The 23,331-nt window shown below is 39.8% G+C and overlaps 1 protein-coding gene across 1 annotated transcript in view; it reads left to right on the top strand.

Moving 5' to 3' along the window:
• The window catches only part of NAALADL2 (N-acetylated alpha-linked acidic dipeptidase like 2), a 536,053-nt gene that overhangs the window by 443,126 nt on the left and 69,596 nt on the right, over positions 1 to 23,331 (top strand). The window contains exon 11 of the mRNA XM_089507579.1: positions 22,396 to 22,489. Coding sequence (XP_089363705.1) covers positions 22,396 to 22,489 — 94 coding nt within the window. The remainder of the gene's footprint in view (positions 1 to 22,395; positions 22,490 to 23,331) is intronic.

The following is a 23,331-nucleotide window of genomic DNA, read 5'->3' as shown; positions in this document are numbered from 1 at the left end:
ATACATAAATGCCTACCTATAGAACCCTCTGTAGTTAATAGCAGTATCAGCAGGACAATTTAGATCAAGGTTGTAGCATGCAGGGAAAGATTAGCATAATCCCATCTAGCCTGTTATCAGAATGTTATGCTTGCTTTGCAGAAACCAACACACATGGTTTGGTTTTTCTTTTTTCTTTTCTTTATTTTGGTTTAACAGTTCATGAGATACTGGTAGTAGATAGACTTTCGAGAAGCCTTCATTTCTCATCATCCATCCTTCACTGAGTATGGAACCTGTCTCGATATGATTTTTATGACAAATTGAGAAATGTATTTGCAATTGTTAAACTGTTGGCTGTTCATTTCTTGCTCCAGCTTTGGGGAAGGTTGCAGTGCAAATATAAAAGCAAGGAGAAGTTCAAGAAACATTAGCAGAAGACTTGTGTTCACAGTATTATGGGGGTGAAGGGGGCAGGAAGAGATGACAAGGAAGAAGATAGCATACGGCGATAGATTGTACATGAAACATTGGAAATCCAATGTGATAAGACAGAGCTGTTTGTAAGCCTGTGGGCAAGAATGCACTTGTGCCTCTTCACTGAGCTGCCTCTACACTGATAGACAATGAGATTTTACCATAAAGCTCAGCTAGCAATTTAGCATCATTGGGCCTGGACAGGTTGCCCACAAGGCACTGCACTGGTGAAGGCATTTGCCAACAGAATAAGGAATAGCAATCTCTCCATGTAATTTTACAGTGAATGAATCCTTTCTGAATTCAGACATATTTCACCCAAGGCCAGGCTTCATATATGAAAAGTATTATGCAATTGCCATAACATTCTCATTTCAACTGCCATATTTAAGTTTCTAACTCTCATTATTACTGATATTAATGGGTGAGGTATGATAACCTGCTTCACTCATGTAGGCCATGATTGCCAAAAGGGTGGACAAGTAAGGATCTCCTAGCCTTACAAATAGGGATGGAAGAATATTCAGAAATATTCAAAAAATGGTTTGCAATTCAGCACTGCAGACAAATTTGCATACACTTGTTTTGCACAGAAAACAGTATATTCTTTTAAAAGTATATTTTAATGATGTATTAAAACACACAAAATTGTAAACATATATATCATTATAACGGCAGCACAAGATACTATAGCCTACAATAATTATCTATATATTATCTATATATTCCCCTTGCAAAAAACAAAACAATAAATAAGTAAAAAGATAACGAATAGTGACTTCTCATTTGCCAATACAAACAGTGTACCCCTTAATCCTTTTCCCCACTCTTTTCATATATAAATTGTATGTACTCAGTTCACTCTTAATTTTAATTCCTAAAAGCTTCAACAGGAAGAGGAAAAAACACCCTTTCCTTATAACATCATCTCTTTCTTAACCTAAACAAATCAATAAAACTTCAAAGTTTTCTTATGCCACCTCCCTGTCTCATAGTTGGAAATAAGTTGCAAGCGGGTTCCAGTTTTGCAAGATCTGTTATTTAGGTTTAGCTTTCATTAGTTGTATTAATTTGTCCATCTCCGCAATCTCTACTAATTTACATACCCATTTGTCCTTAGTTGAGATCTTTGGGATCTTCCAATATTTAGCATAAATAATTCTCACCATTCACCATATGCTGAGCCATTCTACCCATCACAGAATCATAGAGTTGGAAGAGACCACAAGGGCCGTCCAGTCCAACCCCATTCTGCCATGCAGGAACTCACAATCAAAGCATTCTCATTGACAGATGGCCATCCAGCCTCTGTTTAAAGACCTCAAAGGAGGGAGACTCCACCACTCTCCAAGAAAGTGTGTTCTACTGTCGAACAGCCCTTACTGTCAGGAAGTTCTTCCTAATGTTGAGGTGGAATATCTTTTCCTGCATTCTGCATCCATTGTTACATATCATGTTCCCTGGAGCAGCATCTTTGTCTATCTGTTTATTAAAGTTAAAAAAAAAAAGTCTAGCTTCAGGTATAAAGTTAAATTTTGTTTTAAAACTTTTATTTTATTTTATTTTATTTTAAAACTTAACTTTAAAAGAAAATAAGTTTTTTTGAGTGCAAGAAATTGCATTTGCTCTACAGAAAATAGCAGTTTCCTACATAGAATATGCTTCTAACTGGAGACATTTTCTGCAGAATTCATGCATGGTTGATTTACAGAAATATCACTTTCTGTGCAGAGATATTGTTTCCTATGCAGAAAAAAAAGGATGTTTTCTGTGTAGAAAAAAATGTGTTTCTTTGTGCAGAAAGTGCCATTTTTGTATAAATCAACCACATGAGTTCCTGTGGTCTCTTCGAACTCTATGATTCTATGATCCTATGCAAATTTTGCACAGAATGAGTCTCAAATTGAGAGAAAACCCATTTAGGTGCAGGAAAAAAAATTTGCACAAATAATCCACGTGCATTTTTCAAAAAAAAAAAAAATCCTCTAAACATTTTGGGACACATAAAAACTAGGAAGAATCTCTGCATGTATCTCATTGCTCTATTTTTCTTCTGGACATGGTTTCCTAACTACCAGGAGACTACTTTTTGATAAGGAAACCCATAATTGAGAGTATTCTTTCCATCCCTGTAGTTGACTAGTCTCAAAATCTTTTTCAAACTCGGCCTAGAATCATGTTGATGATTGACCCTGGCATAAATTCCCTAACACTGCTAGTTGTCTTGTTGGATGTGCAAGGATCATATACAGAATATTGTTACACAAACTGTTCCATTGGTGCAATAATTACTGGTGCATTTACACTTTTGAAGCTCAAGTGCATCCCTTGCACACTTAAACTGGAGTTTCATGACTGTTGTGCAATTAAAGCACCCAGCTGGGTGATAGGACTTGCACAATCAGATGTGCAGCAGTGTGAGCATATGGTTGGGACAGCCCACTTGTGCCATAACTACACTGGTGTAACTTTACACTGTGTAGCTGTCCCCTTCTATTGCTTTGTGGCTTTTATAGTAATGTAAATATCCCAAGCACATTGGACTGGATGGCCCTTGTGGTCTCTTCCAAGTTTTGTTTCTGTTACTTTAAGTGGCAGCACTCACACTACAGCACACGTGAAGTCCATTTGGCTGATCCTGATCCTGTTTCAAACTACTTTGAGAATTATTCAAAGACACGGAAATATTTTAGCACAAATGGTCCAAGGTGTGGCACTACCATGCATATCATTTTCATAGTTAAACTTGGTAAAACACTGTTTTTCTTACTTCATATTAAAATATATTAGCTTTGCATATATTTCAATTTTTGGCAGAAAAGGGGACCTTGGGGTTAGGGGGGAAATGACATGCAACTATACAAGTAAGCATAAGTGTCCAAGCCAGCACACCCCAATTTAACTACAGTTACATCTGTACATCTAGAGTACTTCAATAATAATAATAATAATAATTATGTCAAACCTAGTTAAGCCCTAAAATAGGCTTTGAAATCTGGATTGCATGCATCCCAGCATACATAATGGACCCATTTCAGCTGCATTCTATCATGGGTAATCTTACGGGGGCCGTATGTGAGGCATGGGGTGGAGAACTAGACTAAAGGAAAGTGGTAGGAGAAGTCAAAGCAAAAGTAAGCATGTTCACCTTATATATTCTCATTCTCACCCAAATATACACAGCCATCCCTTCTATTTGTCGCCATCTCAACACATCCATCTTTCTCTGTTTAGTTTGTCTAGTCTACCGCACTCTCCTTTCTCCCATGCACAATCATTAGCCTTGGGGGCGGGGGGGGGGGGAAATAACCAACAGTTGAATTGGGAACAATATTCAGTAAAGTTTAGAGCATGTGAAGTCACATACGTTTGAGAAATATGCATGAAAACTAAATGTGCAGAAACATACTTTTTAAAAGGGAGAAATCATAGGTGCTAAAGAAAATACACATAAAATCATGCATGGCTTTCTGAGTGAAGAAGAAAATTTCACAACTTGATTTTGAAGCTGGAATCGGCTATAGGTTGAGAATGCCAGTGGGATTCAGTGAAACACAGAGAAAATGAAACTGACAGATTTTCACATTCCTGCTGTTCCTCTGATCTTCCATATATTTTTTTAACTAATCTTTCTTTATACCCAGTCTTTCCACCTCCAGACTTGGCACTGCCCAAATTTGGAATAACCAGTCTCCAAATAAGTCTTGGGTTCCTGATGTTTTACAGCTTCTGTTCTAAATATAGTTAAGGGTTTCAGCAGAATCTCAATGAGGACATTTCATTATGATTGACCATGTTTTTTTAAATAAACTGTCCTTCTCCAGTGACTGTTCTTTTCAGTGCTTAAAACAGATTAAATCATGAGATTACGGGTGAAAACTAATTAAAAAATGCTTGAGAGAATAAAGTATCAAGTGATATTTCTTCTGTCATTGCTTGCTGTCAGTCACAGAGGCTAAAAAGGTAGAATTTCTATTATGGTGACAGAACAGGTGATGTGTATTTTAGCTTGGGATGCTGAAGGAGTTCACTTTTAGTAAATTCAAATATGAACTGATCTGATTTTGGAGTAACATGCAGATTCTGAATGCTGTGGCTGGAGAGGTATGAAGGATCATCTCTGGCAGTCAATTTAATGTAGATTTTCCCTGATGTTTGCTTTGCAGACAGAATGTGGACAAGTTTTCTTCTTCACTGCTGTAGCAGCATCTAAAAATATGCATGTATTTTAAAAGTGCGTATTGAAAAAAGTTGCACATTGCAAATGCGTGCTTACATCAGTGTGTGTGTGTCTGTGCAAGCAATAAGTATAACTGGAAACATGTTGACAAAAATGCACATGTATGTTTAAAAAAGGTTGGATTATAGCTGATCAAACAGAACAAAAAATATATATCCAGAATAGGTGGAAGAAATAAATGGAAGTACTCAGAAGTAGAGCAGATAGATATTTACATCTCTCGTTCCCAGCAGTTTACATCTTGCCAGGTTTTTAAAAATATCTTTTAAAAAAACTCATTGTTTTTCATTTAAGGTATACAAGCATTAAAAGAAAACCTAACCAAGTTATTTATAATATAAAGGAACATATCCACAAACATACCATACAAACAATTTTTGATATAAGATTGATATTTCAAAAGTTGTCATTCACTTTGCATCAAAAGTGGAGGTCAGGAAAAGATGACGATGTCAAGGTCATCTTGGCCTCAGAGGGAGCGATCAGGCAGACCCAGCAACATCAGGGACAGCCTGAAGGAAGAGGCTCCTCCCTCCTCAACTGTCATCTTGGCCTCAGAGGGAGCAATCAGGCAGACCCAGCAACATCAGGGACTGCCTGAAGGAAGAGGCTCCTCCCTCTTTCAACAGTCATCTTGGCCTCAGAGGGAGCGATCAGGCAGACCCAGCAACATCAGGGACTGCCTGAAGGAAGAGGCTCCTCCCTCTTTCGACTGTCATCTTGGCCTCAGAGGGAGCGATCAGGCAGACCCAGCTCCATCAGGGACTGCCTGAAGGAAGAGGCTCCTCCCTCTTTTGACTGTCATCATGGCCTCAGAGGGAGCGATCAGGCAGACCCAGCAACATCAGGGACTGCCTGAAGGAAGAGGCTCCTCTCTCCTCAACTGTCATCTTGGCCTCAGAGGGAGTGATCAGGCAGACCCAGCAACATCAGGGACTGCCTGAAGGAAGAGGCTCCTCCCTCTTTTGACTGTCATCTTGGCCTCAGAGGGAGCGATCAGGCAGACCCAGCTCCATCAGGGACAGCCTGAAGGAAGAGGCTCCTCCCTCCTCAACTGTCATCTTGGCCTCAGAGGGAGCGATCAGGCAGACCCAGCAGCATCAGGGACTGCCTGAAGGAAGAGGCTCCTCCCTCCTCAACTGTCATCTTGGCCTCAGAGGGAGCGATCAGGCAGACCCAGCTCCATCAGGGACTGCCTGAAGGAAGAGGCTCCTCCCTCTTTCAATTTTCATCTTGGCCTCAGAGGGAGCGACCAGGCAGACCCAGCTCCATCAGGGACTGCCTGAAGGAAGAGGCTCCTCCCTCTTTCAACTGTCATCTTGGCCTCAGAGGGAGCGACTAGGCAGACCCAGCTCCATCAGGGACTGCCTGAAGGAAGAGGCTCCTCCCTCTTTCGACTGTCATCTTGGCCTCAGAGGGAGCGATCAGGCAGACCCAGCAACGTCAGGGACAGCCTGAAGGAAGAGGCTCCTCCCTCTTTTGACTGTCATCTTGGCCTCAGAGGGAGCGATCAGGCAGACCCAACTCCATCAGGGACAGCCTGAAGGACGAGGCCCCTCCCTCCTTTAACTGTCACCGTGTATTTTGTATTGTATTCTATTGCAATTTTTACTGTACACCGCTATGATTATTGCGGAATAGCGGTCTATAAATAAAACGTATTATTATTATTATTATTATTATTATTATTATTATTATTAAGGCCAGGTAGGACTCTCTAAGAAGTGCAATCTCTAGGTTGGGACCACAATAGACAAGGCCCTCTCTCTTGTCAGCAACTTGTGAGCCTCTCTGATACATTATCCGAACAGCTTGTTTTTCTACATCTTGATTCAAAACAGTAAACATTTTGGCAGGGAATTCTGGAAGATTATGGGCCAATGAGCTGAGGGAGATGGACAAGGGGGAAGGTCATGGGGTAGCAGAAGGTTACATGGTAATTTCAAATAAGCAGCCAATTCTTTGGCTGCAGACCGTCAGTTAATTTCTTGGGCTTCAGTCCAGAAATCCTGTTCCATGCAATCTCTGTAGTAGCTATTTTCTTTGCCAAAACAGCCCACACAAAAATATTCAAAGACTCAGCCTGCATCCTAAGAGTATCTACTCAGTGGAAATGGCTGCTTTACATTGTTAGCTCAATCCACACCACTTAAAACCAAAATTAAAAAGAAAACAACAAAACAGAAACATTGAAATGTGCCTCTATGGAAATTCATGAAGATTTTTTTTCACACTTCAGTTTTGCAGTCATTGTTGTACATTATTATTCATAATATACAAAAGTTTTGCATTGTGTTAACAATTCATAGGCACACAACTCACTGAATATTGTAATGTAAAATGAATTTTTACTTATTTTAAAACTTTTTCCCTTTAGAATCTCATTTTCTTTTTAAAAATCATTACATAGTTGATATCCTTGCAAGGATGAAGTACCAATGAAATTGGTACTTTTAAAAAAAACAACACCTTTTTTTAAATGTAAATTCACACTCCCTGATTCGATGTACAGAGCAGAAATACAGTTATTCTTTGTTTGCATTTCTTCAAAAAAAATTATGCAAGCTTCTAATTTAAGGAAAAAATATGTAGGAAAATGTTATCTCAGGGAAAACTGCCCACAAAACATGCACATTTCAGTGCAAATAGCGAGATGGTGAATCAAGTTATGTGAAACTGCTTGCAAAAAGGTTTGTACATTAAAGAAAATGTTAAAGGAAAAGTGATATACTAGGATAAATACTCATGAAAAATGTATTATTGTTGTAGAACTTTTTTTAGGGAGAAGTCATAGTGTGGAAACAGGAAAGACACAGGTTAAGACTGAAAAATTGTAATGCTGACAAAAAAGTTACCAATTTGTTTCTATTTCGTTGAACATTATCTTTTGTGGATCTGAAAACAGTACATTCATACTTGTGGCTACTTTGGGATGCCTATCTGCTGCAGCAAAAAATAATAATAGAATTTTGGCTATATATATATATATATATATATATATATATTGTTTTATTTCATTCCCTTACACCACAACATATAATTTCAAAAGTTTTATCCAATAATCTGCTGGGTGGGATTTGAGGGTTGAGTATGCAAAATCATGAAATGGTTGGTCATTTTCTCAGGTGGGGAGCTGGGTGTGTCAAGATTCCCTTTCTCACTGATGGCAAGAATATTTCCATGTGGTTTTTACACGCTCAAATGTTGGTCCTGGGGAAAGGAAGTCATTGCATTCTAGGTGTCTTTGCTCTGGGTTACAGCCATCATTCTTATCAATATCACTTTTACTTCTTCGTAATTTTTACAAGAGAACTTAACGTTTCCACATTTCCATAATTTGCCCTGAAATAAAGCTTTTATTCTGAGATCAAAGTATTCTTCTTTGAATTAGCACTTTCATGATGGGGCAGCAGGATGTATGCTGCACGAATAGAGGGAAAGAAAAAAGCTATTTTTGCAAAACTGTTTAATGATGGCAAGATTGACAATTAAAAGGGGCTCAATTTTTCATTGCTTGGAGTATAGTAATACAATATTGCCATTATTTCAAGGCAATATTATGCATTATTAATAGCTAGTCTGCTTCAGAATATATTACTTCAACACAAATAGAATACTAGTTTTACATAGACACTTGAAGGTAGTGCTATCAACCTCTCACATAAGCTGTCCACAAATGTGTTTTTATAGGATCTCACACACACACACACACACACTGTGTAAAAGGACATGGGAAAGGGCTTCCTTGGCTATACATCCCAAATGTGGAACACCTTCACTTTGGAGATACAATTGGCATCAACATTACAGTCATCCCTTCATATCCATGGATTCTGTATTCACGGATTCAACTATACAGAGCTTGAAAATATTCCACAAAAACAAAGCTAACCTTCATTTTGCCATTTTATATGAGGGGCATCATTTTACAGTGCCATTGTCTATAATGGGACTTGAGCATCCACAGAGTTTGGTATCTGTGTGGTGTACTGGAACCAAACCCCAGTGGATACCAAGGGTACACTGTAGTTTCTTTCTGCAAACAAGGTCCAAAACACATTGCCGAAATAATCCAGTTTGAGATCACTTTAAGAGAGAGATGTGGGACCACAATAAGAGGCTTCTCCTGGATTCAGAGAGCTGTGGGACCACAATAAAACTACAATTCCCAGAATTCCCTAGCACTGAGCCAGGGCAGTTAAAGTGGTCTCAAACTGGTTTATTTCTACAGTGCAAATGCAGCCATAGGTCCCATTGGAGCCCTGGTGGCGAGGAGCCCTGGTGGCGCAGTGGTTAAATGCCTGTACTGCAGCCATTCACTCGAAACCACAAGGTTGCGAGTTCAAGACCAGCAAAAGGGCCCAAGCTCGACTCAGGCTTGCATCCTTCCGAGGTCGCTAAAATGAGTACCCAGACTGTTGGGGGCAAATTAGCTTACTTGCTAATTAGCTTACTGTTCACCGCTATGATCTTTGGAATAGCGGTATATAAATAAAACAAATTATTAAATTATTATTATTATTGTTGTTGTTGTTGTTGTTGTTGTTGTTGCAGAAATGATCCTGTTTGAGACTGGTTAAACTGCCCTGGCTCAATGCTAGGGAATCCTGGACATTGTAGGTTATTGTGGCACCAGAGCTCTCTCTGACAGAGATGGCTAAATGTCTCACAAAACTACAGTTCCCAGGATTCCCTAGCATTGAGCCAGGGCAGTTAAAGCAGTCTCAAACTGGATTATTTCTGCAGTGTGTTTTGGACCCAAATTAAAAATAGTAGCTGTGTACTAAAGGCTTTAAGCCTAAGCTCTTTTTATGATGTGCATGTATATGGCCTTAAGTTCTTTTAGCTTTTTAACTTGTGGAATTATTTAGTATGTTTTGGTTTCTTTTAAACTATTTTATTATTTTAATTTGGAATTATTTATTTCTTATTTATTTACGTTATTTATACCCCGCCCTTCAGCCCTAATGGCTCTCTGAGCGGCTTTCAATTATTATTTTAATAAGACGGTTCTCTGCCCTCAGGCTTACAATCTAAAAGACACGACACAAAAGGAGAAGGGAATGGTGGTGGGAAAGGGGATGAGGTCTACTGGTTCTTCTCTCCCTCTGAGGCCTGAACCAAGGCAGATGGACTGGAGGAAGGGCTCTTCTTATTCAGGCTAGCCATGGTGGAGCTGGGCCAGCCTATTCACTCCCACCCCCCACCCCCCCCACCCCCGGTCAAAGGATGACAGTTATGGAGGGAGGAATTGTTTTACACTGTTTAGGATCCAGGATAAAATATTTTAATGAATGAAGGATGGATGGACGGACGGACGGACGGACGGATGGACAGACAGACATGCATAGGGAAGCAACATGTAATTGCTTTAGTTAATACAAGAGTGCCCAGCCTGAATCAGAGAGCAGATGTGTGTACATATATTCTTACACAATATTCTTTGTATAATGCAGGCTTCAAAGACATTTCACATCCTGACTCATTAGTATACACACAGCTTGGGGTTTCATTTCAATGCTAAGTGCAAACATGGCATTTGGGCCTCACAGATTTATCTGATGCTAAGACACATGATTTTAATCATTATTTTTTAATATTTTAAGCTTGTTAATTATATTGAAGTTATTTGAATTATTTGCAATGTGTATATTGCCCCAAGATTTTTTGATATAGGTGGAGCATAAATATTTTGATAAATAATAATGGTCTACCATTTCCCCTGCCAGATACCCTGAAAATCTATATTATTTACACCCTTCAATAAGATAGATAGGCCCCTTTACCCTTATCTAAGTCCCAATGTTCCAATGATTCCATTGGGAGCACAGTTGCAATTTGCATATTGTGTTTTTGAAGCATATCTATGATGCTCTCTATGGAGAGTTGGTGGGCCAATCGCTATGGCTGATTAATTCATGTTTCCCCATATATCAGTCTCTTGTGTAAATGTACTCTGGTGGTATGGGAGTACTTTCACACTATGTTATAGCACTATAATTTCACGTCTAGTGTCATGAATTAATCCTGCAGAATCCTGTTAACAGCTTTGTGAAGTAATAGAGTTATCTGGCTGAGCATTATAAATATTCCTCCCTAAACTACAAATCCTCAAAGTCTATAGGATCTTGTCATGGTAGTTAAAGTGAAATCATAGTGCTATGATTGTGTAGGGTGAAAGAATTCAAGGTGTTTAAAGAACTGATTGCTACCTTGGCATTCCATAAGTACAGGTTCACAATAGTCTATAATGGCAGCTATATCTCACAAGGCAAAAATGGCAATTAAAATGTTACTGATGGTAATGTTGTTTACTCCCAAATCAACTAATGCCTCTTAAAACAAATTGGAAGACCTGCTTATGTTAAGAATGTGTGGGAATAAAATGCTTATCTGAAAAAAGTTAAGGATTTGTAGCAGGATTAATGAAACATGCCTAAGAGACTTGCACAGATCTATCACTTCCCACAAAATTTTGGCTGAAGATTTGAAAGATCATATTCTAAATGTAAACTATTTCAGCAAGGTGTGCAAAGCCATTTCTGTGAATCAGTGGAGTTGGGATGTATGTCTATGTATTATCTATCCACAAGACTGGAACTGCATACAAGTTGACCCCTGTATCCATGGGATTCCTTCCCATGGTTACTGCAGATTTAACACTATAAGTGTGGAAGATGTTGACCATAGAGTTGTACTGAAGGACCTCCAGACCCTAGTGGGATGATCTCTTCAGGCATCCAAAGGTCCTTCAGCCATCGAGCCTGAAGAAGAAGAGCCCTCCCTCTTTGCCAACTGTCATCTTCTGGCCTGGAGGGAGTGAAAGGACAGGCCCAACGCCATCAGGCCCAGCCTTAATTAAGAAGAAGAGCCCTCTCTCCAGTCCATCTGCCTTGGTCCAGGCCTAAGAGGGAGAGAAGAAGTGCTGGACCTGATCCCCTTCCTCACCACCATTCCCTTCTCCTTTTGTGTCGTGTCTTTTTAGATTGTAAACCTGAGGGCAGGGAACTGTCTAATTAAAATAATAATTGTAAGCTGCTCTGAAAGCCTATAGGGCTGAAGGGCGGGGTATAAATACCGTAAATAAATAAATAAATCTCTGTGGTCAACTTCTGCCAGATGTTGACCATGCTGGAGGACCTCTAAATGCCTGGAGACATGGTTACCAGCCCTGCAGATAAGGGTGGGTGGGTCATATTGACTATGTATCTGCAGATGTAACAAGTGTCTCAGTCTTAACAGTTGTATTCAACAGACAAAGCCATTGTATTTTCTTTCCCTACAGTCTTCCATTTAGTTTTCTAAGAAAAACTTCCCATCGTTTAACTGTATATCAAAGATGTTTTAACAATGAAGTCTTATATACTCCCAAATCAACTAATGCCTCTTAAAACAAGGAATAAGTTCCCTTTCATCAGTGAAGGTTGGTGGCTTCAGTGTCAGTGAGGTTGTGAAACCACCCTTAGGTTTAGTCTAATTTATATAGGAGCAATCTACAGTACTGAAACTATTGTGGGACTACACATTGGATAATGTCCTTAAAGTTCACACTAAAATCCAAAATGGATTCACCACCTCACTGACATCAGAGCCACTAGCTTCAGTGCATTTACTTCATTGTGGCTCACTCCTATTAAGTAGAGGCAAGACCTAGAAGAAGGAAATACCAGGTTGAGTCTAGCTTACCTGAAATGCTTGAAACCAAAAGTATTTTGGATTTTGGATTTTTGCATATTAATGAAATACCTTAGAAATCACACCCATGTCTAAACATGTTATGTTAAATATACACCATATTTATTTATGTACCCTGAACCACCAGAATGCAGAGGTGTCACTATCTCAGCCACCCATGTCGACAATTTTGGATTTTGGAGTATTTCAGAAATCTGGATAAGGGATGCTCAATTTCTAAAATATGTAATTTGCAAGTGATGGGAAATTTTCAATTGAAATGAGGATAACATTGTAGTGGTTGTGAACTCAAACCTCTGACTTCTGTTTGTCTCACCTAGTTTTGTTGATGTTTTCATTGTTTTCCCCAGAGTATATTTTGTGGGAAACCATGTAAACTTTGCAACATGAAAAATGTCATCTCTTAGTCCTGTACTTTTTCTTTCCTGGGAACAGACAGCAGAGGTGAGAATGAGGTTTCCAGTTCAGGTAAATCTGTAGTGCCATGAGCACAGAGACTAATTATAAAATACTCCAGCAGGTCCTTTGCTGTGATCTAAAATCCCCCAATGAATTTATCAATCCTGGAATTTCTGCCAACCCTAAGGGAAGTTCATACAGACCTAAATATTAATCTCATTATGTTCTATGGTAAATGCTTCTCCAAGATTTTAGTTTAAGACAGGTGTCTTCCCTTGCCTTACATGGAAATGATAGGGACTACATCTGACAATATTTGCATACAAAACAAATGCTGTAGGACTGAGTTAGAGCCCCTCCACCTTAGAGTTTTTCAATCACTCTAACAATAGAAAGCATATTAGAAAATACACACACACAAAACTCCATGATCAAATTCTCAAAAACATGTTTGCTGTTTTTTTCATTATTGAGAAGCCCTGATGAGGAGACTCCTTGACTGAGGAGAATCTTTGTATTATAAGATTTTTTTTTCCTGCAGAGAAATTGCATGTGGTTGTGCTGCATCAAAACAGCATTTCCTCAGAGAAGATATTTCTATGCAGAAAGATAATTTTCTAAACAGAAAAAAAAGCTGTTTTCACATGCAGAAAATGCTGTTTCCAGTACAAAACAATAGTGGGTTTTTTTGGTTTTATGTTTGTTTGCTTTGGTTTTTGCAGAATAAGTCTCAACTGTTAATAGGTTTCATAACAAGCCCCCTGGGCCACATAGTTGATGTATTTCCAAGCTTTGCTGTAGATGTAAAACATAGGATACCATTCCCCGCAACCATATAATGGATACACAAATGTTCAAATCTACATATTTTGGAGAGTACAGCTGGAGACATCCAGCCATGTGCTGATTTGGGAAGGGCTGCATTTTTGCACATTCTTAATAATATCCAGTGCATAATCAACTATAAAGAATTGTGATTATGGTTAATCATGTTTAACCTATCATGCTAAAAGTGAGAGCTGTATTGTTTGACAGTGTAATGTGTACTGTGCAGAAACATTATATATAATTAATTTTGTATCTATTTTCAAACATCTTATAGAGGTATGATTTAGTAATCTGTTTACACTGTTGTTTACTTCTCATATACTGATTCCAATAATCCATCAGTTATAGCTTTTGATGATGATGATGATGATGATGGCCAGATTTCTACTTAATCTGCTTGGTTATGCACATGTAACAAAGTAGTGTCTCTTGGCCCATCTCCCTCAAACCTACTTTTCCAAGCAGCCTCTGGATCAGATGAGAAAAAAGAGAAGCAAGATCTCTGTCACAGGTCCTCATTGCAACCTTGCTGCCTGGTGGGACAGTACAGGAAATGCCATCCTCCTGTGCCCCAACTGCCAGCTGAAGAGCCCTCCATCACCTGATCCAGTGGCTGCCTTGTAAAGTAGGTTGGGGAAGGCATTTATGATCATGGGGATAGGAATATGTGAATACAGTTTGGTTGTGGATTTGTAACTTGAGGTTATGCATCCGTAACTACAATACTGAATTCCAGCCACTATAAATAAACAAAAAGACTTGGCAGTATGGTTTCCTTATTCCCCCCACTGCCCCCAAGTTAACTGTGAATCATGGAGAAAATCATTCAAAAGCAGGAATTCAAAATGTCATTTGCCTTACAACTATGACACTCTGATTTATGGGAAGGATATTATGTGTAATTGCTAGGGTTTAAAAATATTATTCTATAGCTGTCACCGTGAAGGTTCTGTTTGGTAACCAAGGCAACACAACTTGAAAGTTAGAGGAACAAAACAATACAAGATATTCCTTCGGCATAAACTCCCTTGCAAATGGATATTTATTATTTATTTTATTTTATTTTATTTATTGAATGTATACTTTGCCTTTCTCCTAAGATGGGATCAAAGGTGTCTTGGATCAGGAAGGCTAATAGAAGATGACAAGGGAGATATTTGTTGGGAACCTAGAATTCAGGCTATTTATAATAACTCTTCACTAATGTTTTCACTGAATACTTGGAGTGGGAAGCTGGACCACACTGCTAGCTCTACCCCTCCATGTCAATTATTCCATTGGCATTCATCTGTGGTCTCCATATATTGGCATAAGATCTGAATGCGGGAGCCTCTGTGTGTGCATGTGTGTGTACATCTATGCCTTCAAGTCACTTGTCAATGTATGACAGCCCCTTGAAATTCATGGGGTTTTGTTAAGCAAGGGATATTCAGAGGTGGGTTTTGCCAGTTCCTTCCTCTGAATATAGTCTATAGCACTGGTATTCATTGTTGGATTTCCATCAAAGTACTAAACACAGCTGACCATGCTTAGCTTCCAAGATCAGATGGGATCCACTGCCTTTAGGGAACTATGGCGCATTACAGACCACCGGATTGCGGTGGTCTGGCTCCACCTCCACTTTCAGCGTCTGGGAGCCGCAGCGGCCAAACTGCGCTCCTTCCTGGGCCCTGGAAGAGACGCCTCGAGGCGCTAGTCACGCACTCGTGGTGTCACTTCCGGGGTGCAACGTGTGGACGCATAGTGTCCGCTACATCAATATGGCAGCGTCCGTGTGGAACGGCTGCCACCATTTGTTACAGACTCTGTCCATGATAGGGTTAGGGATGTCTGGAAGAGACGCCCCTTTTTCAAACTGGGACATCCTCAGGACGTCCCTAATGGCGGTCTGTAACCCACCTATGTGTGTATTCAGTGAGCTAATGGGTGGCAAAAATGAAAGTTTAAAGCTTCAATCCCCAGTTAACAACAAACTCTGGTTGGTTACTACTTCTAAACTCAGCAAAAGGCAGTTTGTTTAAACTACAGTTTCTTAAGTCAATATGCCGTGACCATTGGGGTCCCACAGGGCTCTGTCCTGGGCCCAGTGCTATTCAACATCTTTATCAATGACTTGGAGGACAAAATTGGGGGCATATTTATCACATTTGCAGATGACACCAAATTAGGAGGAGTAGCTAATACCCCAGAGGACAGGATCAAGATTCAAAATGACCTGAACAGACTAGAAAACTGGGCCAAAGCTAACAAAATGAAATTCAACACAGAGAAATGTAAGGTACTGCTCTTAGGGCGGAAAAATGAAATGCACAGATATAGGATGGACACCTGGCTGAATGAAACTACATGTGAAAGGGATCTTGGAGTCCAAGTAGACCACAAATTGAAGATGAGTCAACAGTGTGATGCAGCAGCTAAAAAGGCCAATGCGATTTTAGGCTGCATCAATCGAAGTATAGTGTCTAGATCAAGTGAAGTAATAGTGCCACTGTATTCTGCTCTGGTCAGGCCCCACCTGGAATATTGTGTCCAGTTCTGGGCACCACAATTCAAAAAGGATGTTGAGAAACTGGAGCGTGTCCAAAGGAGGACAACTAAAATAGTGAAGGGTCTGGAAATCATGTCCTATGAGGAACGACTTAGAGAGCTGGGAATGTTTAGCCTGGAGAAGAGGAGGTTAAGAGGTGATATGATAGCCCTGTTTAAATATTTGAAGGGATGTCATATTGAGGAGGGAACAAGCTTGTTTTCTGCTGCTCCAGAGACTAGAACGCGGAACAATGGATGCAAGTTACAGGAAAAGAGATTCCACCTCAACATTAGGAGGAACTTCCTGACAGTAAGCGCTGTTTGACAGTGGAACAAACTCCCTTGGAGTGTAGTGGAGTCTCCTTCCTTAGAGGTCTTCAAACAGAGGCTGGATGGCCATCTGTCAGGGATGCTTTGATTGTGATGTCCTGCATGGCAGGGGGTTGGACTGGATGGCCCTTGTGGTCTCTTCCAACTGTACGATTCTATCATTCTATGATTCTATATTATTTGAAAGATACTATTTGTGCTGCTCTCTTTGTGTGTGTGCATGTGTGATCATGCTATCATGATATAGGGCTTCCCATGCTGTGCAAATCTTAAGCCCTGTTCAGTTATTACATCAAAATAGAGAATCTCAACTTCTGTAGGGGCATAACCTCCCTTGAGTGTCCCAATCTAATCTTCACCTTTGAGTGGAGAAAGCTGACAAGTACTACTCCTCATGTTCAACATGTGTTTAGAGGCTTCCAGATGACTTGGAATCCTGTCTTGCCATGTTGTGGATCATGAAGGATTTTTCATGTTTGTTCTGCTGAATGCATGTAGAGGTCCCTTCCCACTGAATCTGGATAGTTCAGTATTGGAGAGAATGGAGTCAGAATATCCGGGACATTGGAGGAATGGAGACATAACTCAAGATTATGAGTAAAGACCATTTCTATTATATTGAGATTTCATTGTCTGTTTTCAATTTTTGTTCTTTTTACTTTGGAAAGAAAGGGAACAGATACAGTCTCACACTCCCTACATGACTTGAAATACCATATTTAGGCATAACATCTGGATCCCCCCACATAAGAGGAATTATGCATATGCTCATGCCCCATTGCAAACAAGCATGCATGCCATTTGTTTTATTGTCGCACTGCTTTAGCATATGCTTGAAGCCGCGTATAGTGCGCCTGCGTATGGCATGAGCACACTGTATTGTGATGGGTGTATTTCTACCTCACCCAACCCAGTCCCTACCCTGCATGGTTGTGCTGGTTCATACAGCTGGAATCTCCAAGCAATTCTTGTCAGATCATGCTCTTAACAGCAACCCCATATGTACCTGAAGGACATTGCATGATAAACCAACAAAGGCATGAATTTAGCATATGATCTTTCCCTCTGAGACAATGTCTAACATTTTTCAAGATTCTTTTTACTTGAAGTTCACTCTAAATCAAGAATATAAGATATTCCTTGGTCATTTAATACCTTTCTTTCCTAAGCAAAATATTCCAAATTGTGAATAAAATATATGAAAGGATTTCCTTTTAGAGAAAGGCAGTTATCATTTGTAATGCTGCAGAGATTAATCGGGTCTTGTTCCAAAACATCTATATTTTATGAATTATTATGTTGTAATTCATTTGTAGTAGCTTTTGAATTACTCCAGTCTTCTGTCAGAGAGCCCTCTGCTGACCCAAACTGTATCATGTCCAATTAGATGTTTGTTGAATTTGCTGTTTAAAACACACAAATAAAGCCTGTCCACTTAGCTGTCTATTGCTAACCAGTAGCTACTACTACTATTGCCAAAAACTTTAGGGTTGTGTAATACCTGAAGGACCGCCTCTCCCCATACATTCCGCCCCGCACCCTCAGAACTTCTGGGCAGCAACTACTTAGGGTCCCAGGGGCTAGGCTGACCTCTACAACGAGGAAGACATATTCCATCGCCGCCCCGGCCCTATGGAACACGCTGCCCACAGAGCTCCGCTCGGCCACCTCCCTGGCTCAATTCAGAAGGGACTTAAAAACCTTCTTATTCCATGCTGCATTCCCCGATTGAAGTTCCAGCTGGCCTCCCTTCCTCCTTGTTGGCAAGAAGGTTGGCTAACGGGGTTTTTTAATCTGTTTTTATTGGTGTATTTGTATATTTGATTGTATTTGATGTTATGTAATTTGTGGAATTATTTGATTTTATTATGCTGTTCACCGCCCTGATCTTTGGAAGGGCGGTATACAAATAAAATTTTTATTATTTTTATTATTATTATTATTAATATTTTTTAAAAAAGAAAAAAAAAGAAAAAAGCATACTAAGAACTGAAACAAAATTGTTCATTATTTTTCACAAATGTTTCCCTCCACTGTGTGCCTGTTTTAGTTTGTTTGTTTTTTCCCCTTTGTTTGTTTCCATTTTACATATCTGTTTATATGGTCCTTGCTTACTCTCAGAGATCCGCAAGCAAATCCGGAGCTTGGAAAAATGTAGATATGTAAACGATTTTGGAATTTTAGGAGCATTGTGGGACTGTTGGATCCCAGCTATTACACATGTTTAGAACATATTTGAGACCAGAATTCAGAGGAATGAAATTCAGAGAACAATGTCTATTTTGTATGTATGTTCAATGTTCCTCGGATAGCCAGAAATAAGACCATATATATAGCAGTAACATGATATGGTGAGAAAAGATATCAGGAGACCTGTAAACTACTTCAGTTATAAGATATTTTTCCTTCCTATACCTCTGCAATTGCAATTGAATTATTGCTAATACTCACACAGCCCCCAATAAAATCATTTGTCTTTTTAGTGACTTTTTAGTGACCTACAGTTCCAAGTGCAGGGAAATAACATTGGGTTTAGAACTGCAAATAGATTTTGATTGTACATTGGTGGGCAATGGTGGAAGCATTGGAACAAATTGATTCCCCCAGATTACATTTGCCTGAAACTCTGCCACAGCAAAACCAAAACTGAAACTGAAATCAGATCCCCATCTATCTTTTTTTTGGGGGGAGCTAATTTTCATGATTTGGGTGGGATTGTACCTCTGTACCATTTGAGGAGAAATTTTCCATCTCCATTTTTGGGGTGGGTGGTATAGTCCATGAGGACCCCAAAACCTGCCATAGTGTAGCTGAAAACAAAACTAAAAGTGGCTCCTCATTTCTCTTTCTGCTTTTGGGAATGGATTGTCATACCTTTTGTGGGGTTCTACTTCTATACCACTCTGTTTGCCATTTTCCATTTCAGAAAGATTTTCCATCTCCATTTTTTGGGTAGTGAAGTCCAGAGGCAGGCTTGAGGAGTCCAGCAGGGGATTGAGGACCCAAAAATGCCCCTGGGGTTGCATACAGTCCACCATCCATAATTTTCCCATGCTTGCGATTAAAAGACAGCTTCTCTACCAATGCAAAAGCTAGAGGAAACACACACATGTATCCACAGACACAAATATGAAGCTCCTTTGTATTGTATCTAGAAATGAAGGATAATTATGAATCTTAAACAGGTGGGTTTGAATACATAATTCCTGCCCCCCTCCCAATAATATTTACTGGATCAGGAATTGATATGAGCCCTTCCCTTTCCCTTCTTTTGATCTGATGTATTGCAAGGGTGGATTGGAGGCTGCCATAGTAAGTCTCTAACCTTTTCTGGAAGAGTATTCAGAGACAATAGGAATGATAGGTACCATGCTGATTATGGACACTGGTGCATATATTTATGTTATTTATGTAATCATTCAGAGAAGACTGGGACAGTGTGTGTGTGTGTGTGTGTGTGTGTGTGTGTGAAAGAGAGAGTGAGAGAGAGAGGATTATCTGGAAAAATTGTTCACCCAACCAGTGTGGTTTATTCTGATTGGTATTGAATAGGATTTTTTTAAATACAGATATTGATGACTGAGGCCTTGTCTGCACAGACCAAAAAACCTGTTTCCTCCCTGTTCTGGCACTGTCCTGTTCGGATGAACACATCCCAAACCCCAAGTCTGGTGTTAGCAACTTGGATGACATCCAGCATGTTCTGAACCAAAAATGGACTAAACCAGCTTTAAAACAGAGTAAAATAACATATGTGTTGCTCCTGATCTTCTGGGAAGATCCAGTGTTCTCCATCCCCATGCCATGACAGTTTTCCTTATCGGCATCTAGCACCACCACAGGTTGTTCATTTTGAGGTCAGGACAAGATGCTCAGCCTGTGATCCACACTGGGCAACTTGCCCTGACCTCGCAAGCAAGCAACCCACAGCAGTAATGGATACACCTGGTAGGCCAGCAAGGCATCCATCTGTAGACAGCCGCAGTAGCATGGGAGTGGAGCCTAGAGTAACAGGGGCAGGTTGGGCAGCTTCAGGACCAGGATATTCTGGGCTACCCCAGAGTATCCTGTCCAGTGCATACAAGACCTACATCTAGGGCTTGTCACTAAATTATAGACCCTGGGACTGACGATGTTTATTGACTCACAGAAACTGAGCAGGGAATTTCCTTTAAGTATTCCATTTGTTCCTTTGATTCCTATCTGTGCAACTGGCCATCACCACTAACACTTCTCAGACCAAGCTGATTATATTTTCCCATTTTCATTTTTGCTGGAGAAAAAAAAAATGCATGCAGAGCAGGATGGTTTGCAAATAATTCTGTGTGTGTATATTGTGTGTTCATAAATTGATTTGCTAAATCTGGTTTAATGGAAAGGAGGCTATGAAGGATAAGGAGTATTTTGAAAACACTGAAGAAAAGTTTTACTACTTTGATATCAAACTGGCTATGCCATTGACTGGAATGCAACATTTGCTGCTTTGCCATTTTTCTCTCCTGTCTTTTAAAATGCCTGTCTAACGTTTCACTTTTCTTCCAGGTAACATTAGCTCAGTTCTTCTGCAGAGCTTTCTTTCTCCTCCTTGTTCTTCCTTTACAGAAGATGACAGTTCTTTTTCTCAGTACCATCTGTGGTATTTCCCCCCCTTTAGCTATCACTCTCAACAGTTTTAGATGTTGCCCCTGCTTGGATGTAGGTTTCAAGCTGATCTGTGGTATGCTCTTTGTCTTTCTGTACTGTGGGTGTGTCTTGCTCCAAATTTCTTTGAGGGCTTTTAAGAAATCCTGCTGGGTTTATTTTTCTCTCCTTTTTCAAGAAAACTTTGGGTTTTGATATTGTTTCACCTGCATCTGTAATTATTTTTCTGACACTAGTTCATACAAAGTTATTTACCAAACAGTGTGTTTCATGGGATTTTCTTTATTATATCTGAAGCAAAGAATACTGAAACTTTCCTTGCAGTTCTTGCTCTTTCCTTTGAAATGGGTCTGTCTGTCTGTCTGCCTATCAGAACACTAACACCAAACAGTAAACCAGAAACAGATACAGCCATCTAATACACAATACTTAAAACTCTAAAACGGAGTTGTGAGCTAAATAATAACCTTAAATAAAAGGCTTAAGCCAATAAAAGTACATGTTTTTACTGTATGTCTAATTCCCTTAAAAGTGAGCACCAAAGATGTGAAATGAAGGAGAAAATCCATATTTGACAAATGATCAATAAGAAACCCTGAATACTTGTCACTGTCCATCAAATCTCAATAAGCACAACAGTGCCCATCAGACAATCATAGAAAATCATGTGTTGATTCTACAACTGCATTTAGACAAGGTACCCTAGTTCAAAGCTGTATAAAGTTGTATATGTGTGAATATGCCTTCAAATCATATATTGACTTATGATGACCCCATGAATTTCATAGGGGTTATTTAAGGCAAGGAAAATTCAGAGGTAGTTTGGCAAGGCCTTCCTCTGAAACATAGCTCGCACTAACTCATTTTCTAGGTTCTACTAACCAGGGCTGATCTTCCTTAGCTTCCAAGCTCAGATAAGATCTGGGCCTTTCAGTGTATTAACACTTCTGCAGAAAGCTTTATAGGTGTGCTATTTTGAATGTTAGTGTTTGCTACTTTGACACATTATTTTGTTCATATCACACTGTTTCTTCATCCTGAGAAAGCCTGCTGGTTAGGAGATCCACACATAATGGACCTTCTAGTTTGAATGCTGCTGTTTGTCCCAAATATAGTAGGCCCATTGAATCAATTAACCTTTGTGTGGAGTCACCATTCAACAACTGAGTTGGGTCTCCATTAGCTGAGACTAACCAATAGAATTCGGTCTTGTATCATATTGCTTGGATATTAGAATTCATTTGATGATCTCTGATTGTTTTCATTTTTCTTTCCAGCTGACAGGAGAAGCAGTCTTGCAAATTGCCACCAGTCCTGTTTTGCCTTTTAATGCCCTGGATATCGCATTAGAAGTTCAAAAGAACCTCCAAGGTAATTTGTGCCATGGTTCAAGGAACCTTGGTTAAATGAATTGTGCTCAACTGCTTTTGGATGGGGAGCAATTGCTTATCTTAACTGAAAAGTGATCAATGGTTGGTATCCAATGGTGTCTTTCCACAAGTGCAAATGTTCTTAGCTATGCCCAGGGAGATGGATACCCAATTCTGGTTTCACAGCCCTCGTTGCACAACCATTCATGCAGCTTGCTGTGAAACTGATTCCATAACCAGTTGTGCAAAAGTCTGCACAACCAGTTATAAAACCAACTTCATAATGAAGGACATATACAGTAGCATGCCTAGAGAAAAGAATAACAGATGTGGCAGTACTTGGCCAATAGAAAAAGCCAACAGAAGTCTGCTAACACAACTGTCCCCCCCCTGCTAATGTGGGTGTTAAGGTCTTAGATCAGGAGACATAAGCCTGAAACAGATGGGCAAAATGATGCAACTTCAGGCCTCGTTGGGATTGTGCTATTTACATGACACATCCCCTGAACACAGCCTGAAGCCGTGCTGATGCTGTGCCAAACAAGAAGAACTGAGCCAAGAAGGAGCGCACAGAATTAGGACATGTGGCCGCTGGAATCTCAGCATGAATGGTGCAGGCGCAGTCCCAGTGTGGTCCTTTTGGCCCATCTGTTTTGGGTCATAGTGGACACCTGTAACTTAATGTGCTTCCTGTCCAGTCCCTCCCCCACACCTTTTTTTCTGTTGAAGCTCCCACCCCGAGACAGTGATTTCCTGGCTGGTAGTGGAGGTGGTGGTACTGTGGCAACATCCAGCTATTTTCATATAGATAGATGCACAGCAATAAAATAATTCACAGGAATC

The sequence above is a fragment of the Sceloporus occidentalis genome, unplaced genomic scaffold (assembly GCF_023333645.1).
Source record: "Sceloporus occidentalis isolate IW3139 unplaced genomic scaffold, rSceOcc1.0.p SCAF_2, whole genome shotgun sequence".
NCBI classification, from domain to species: domain Eukaryota; kingdom Metazoa; phylum Chordata; class Lepidosauria; order Squamata; family Phrynosomatidae; genus Sceloporus; species Sceloporus occidentalis.
Note: the sequence above shows the minus strand (reverse complement) of the source record. Positions and strands in the feature narration are given on the sequence as shown.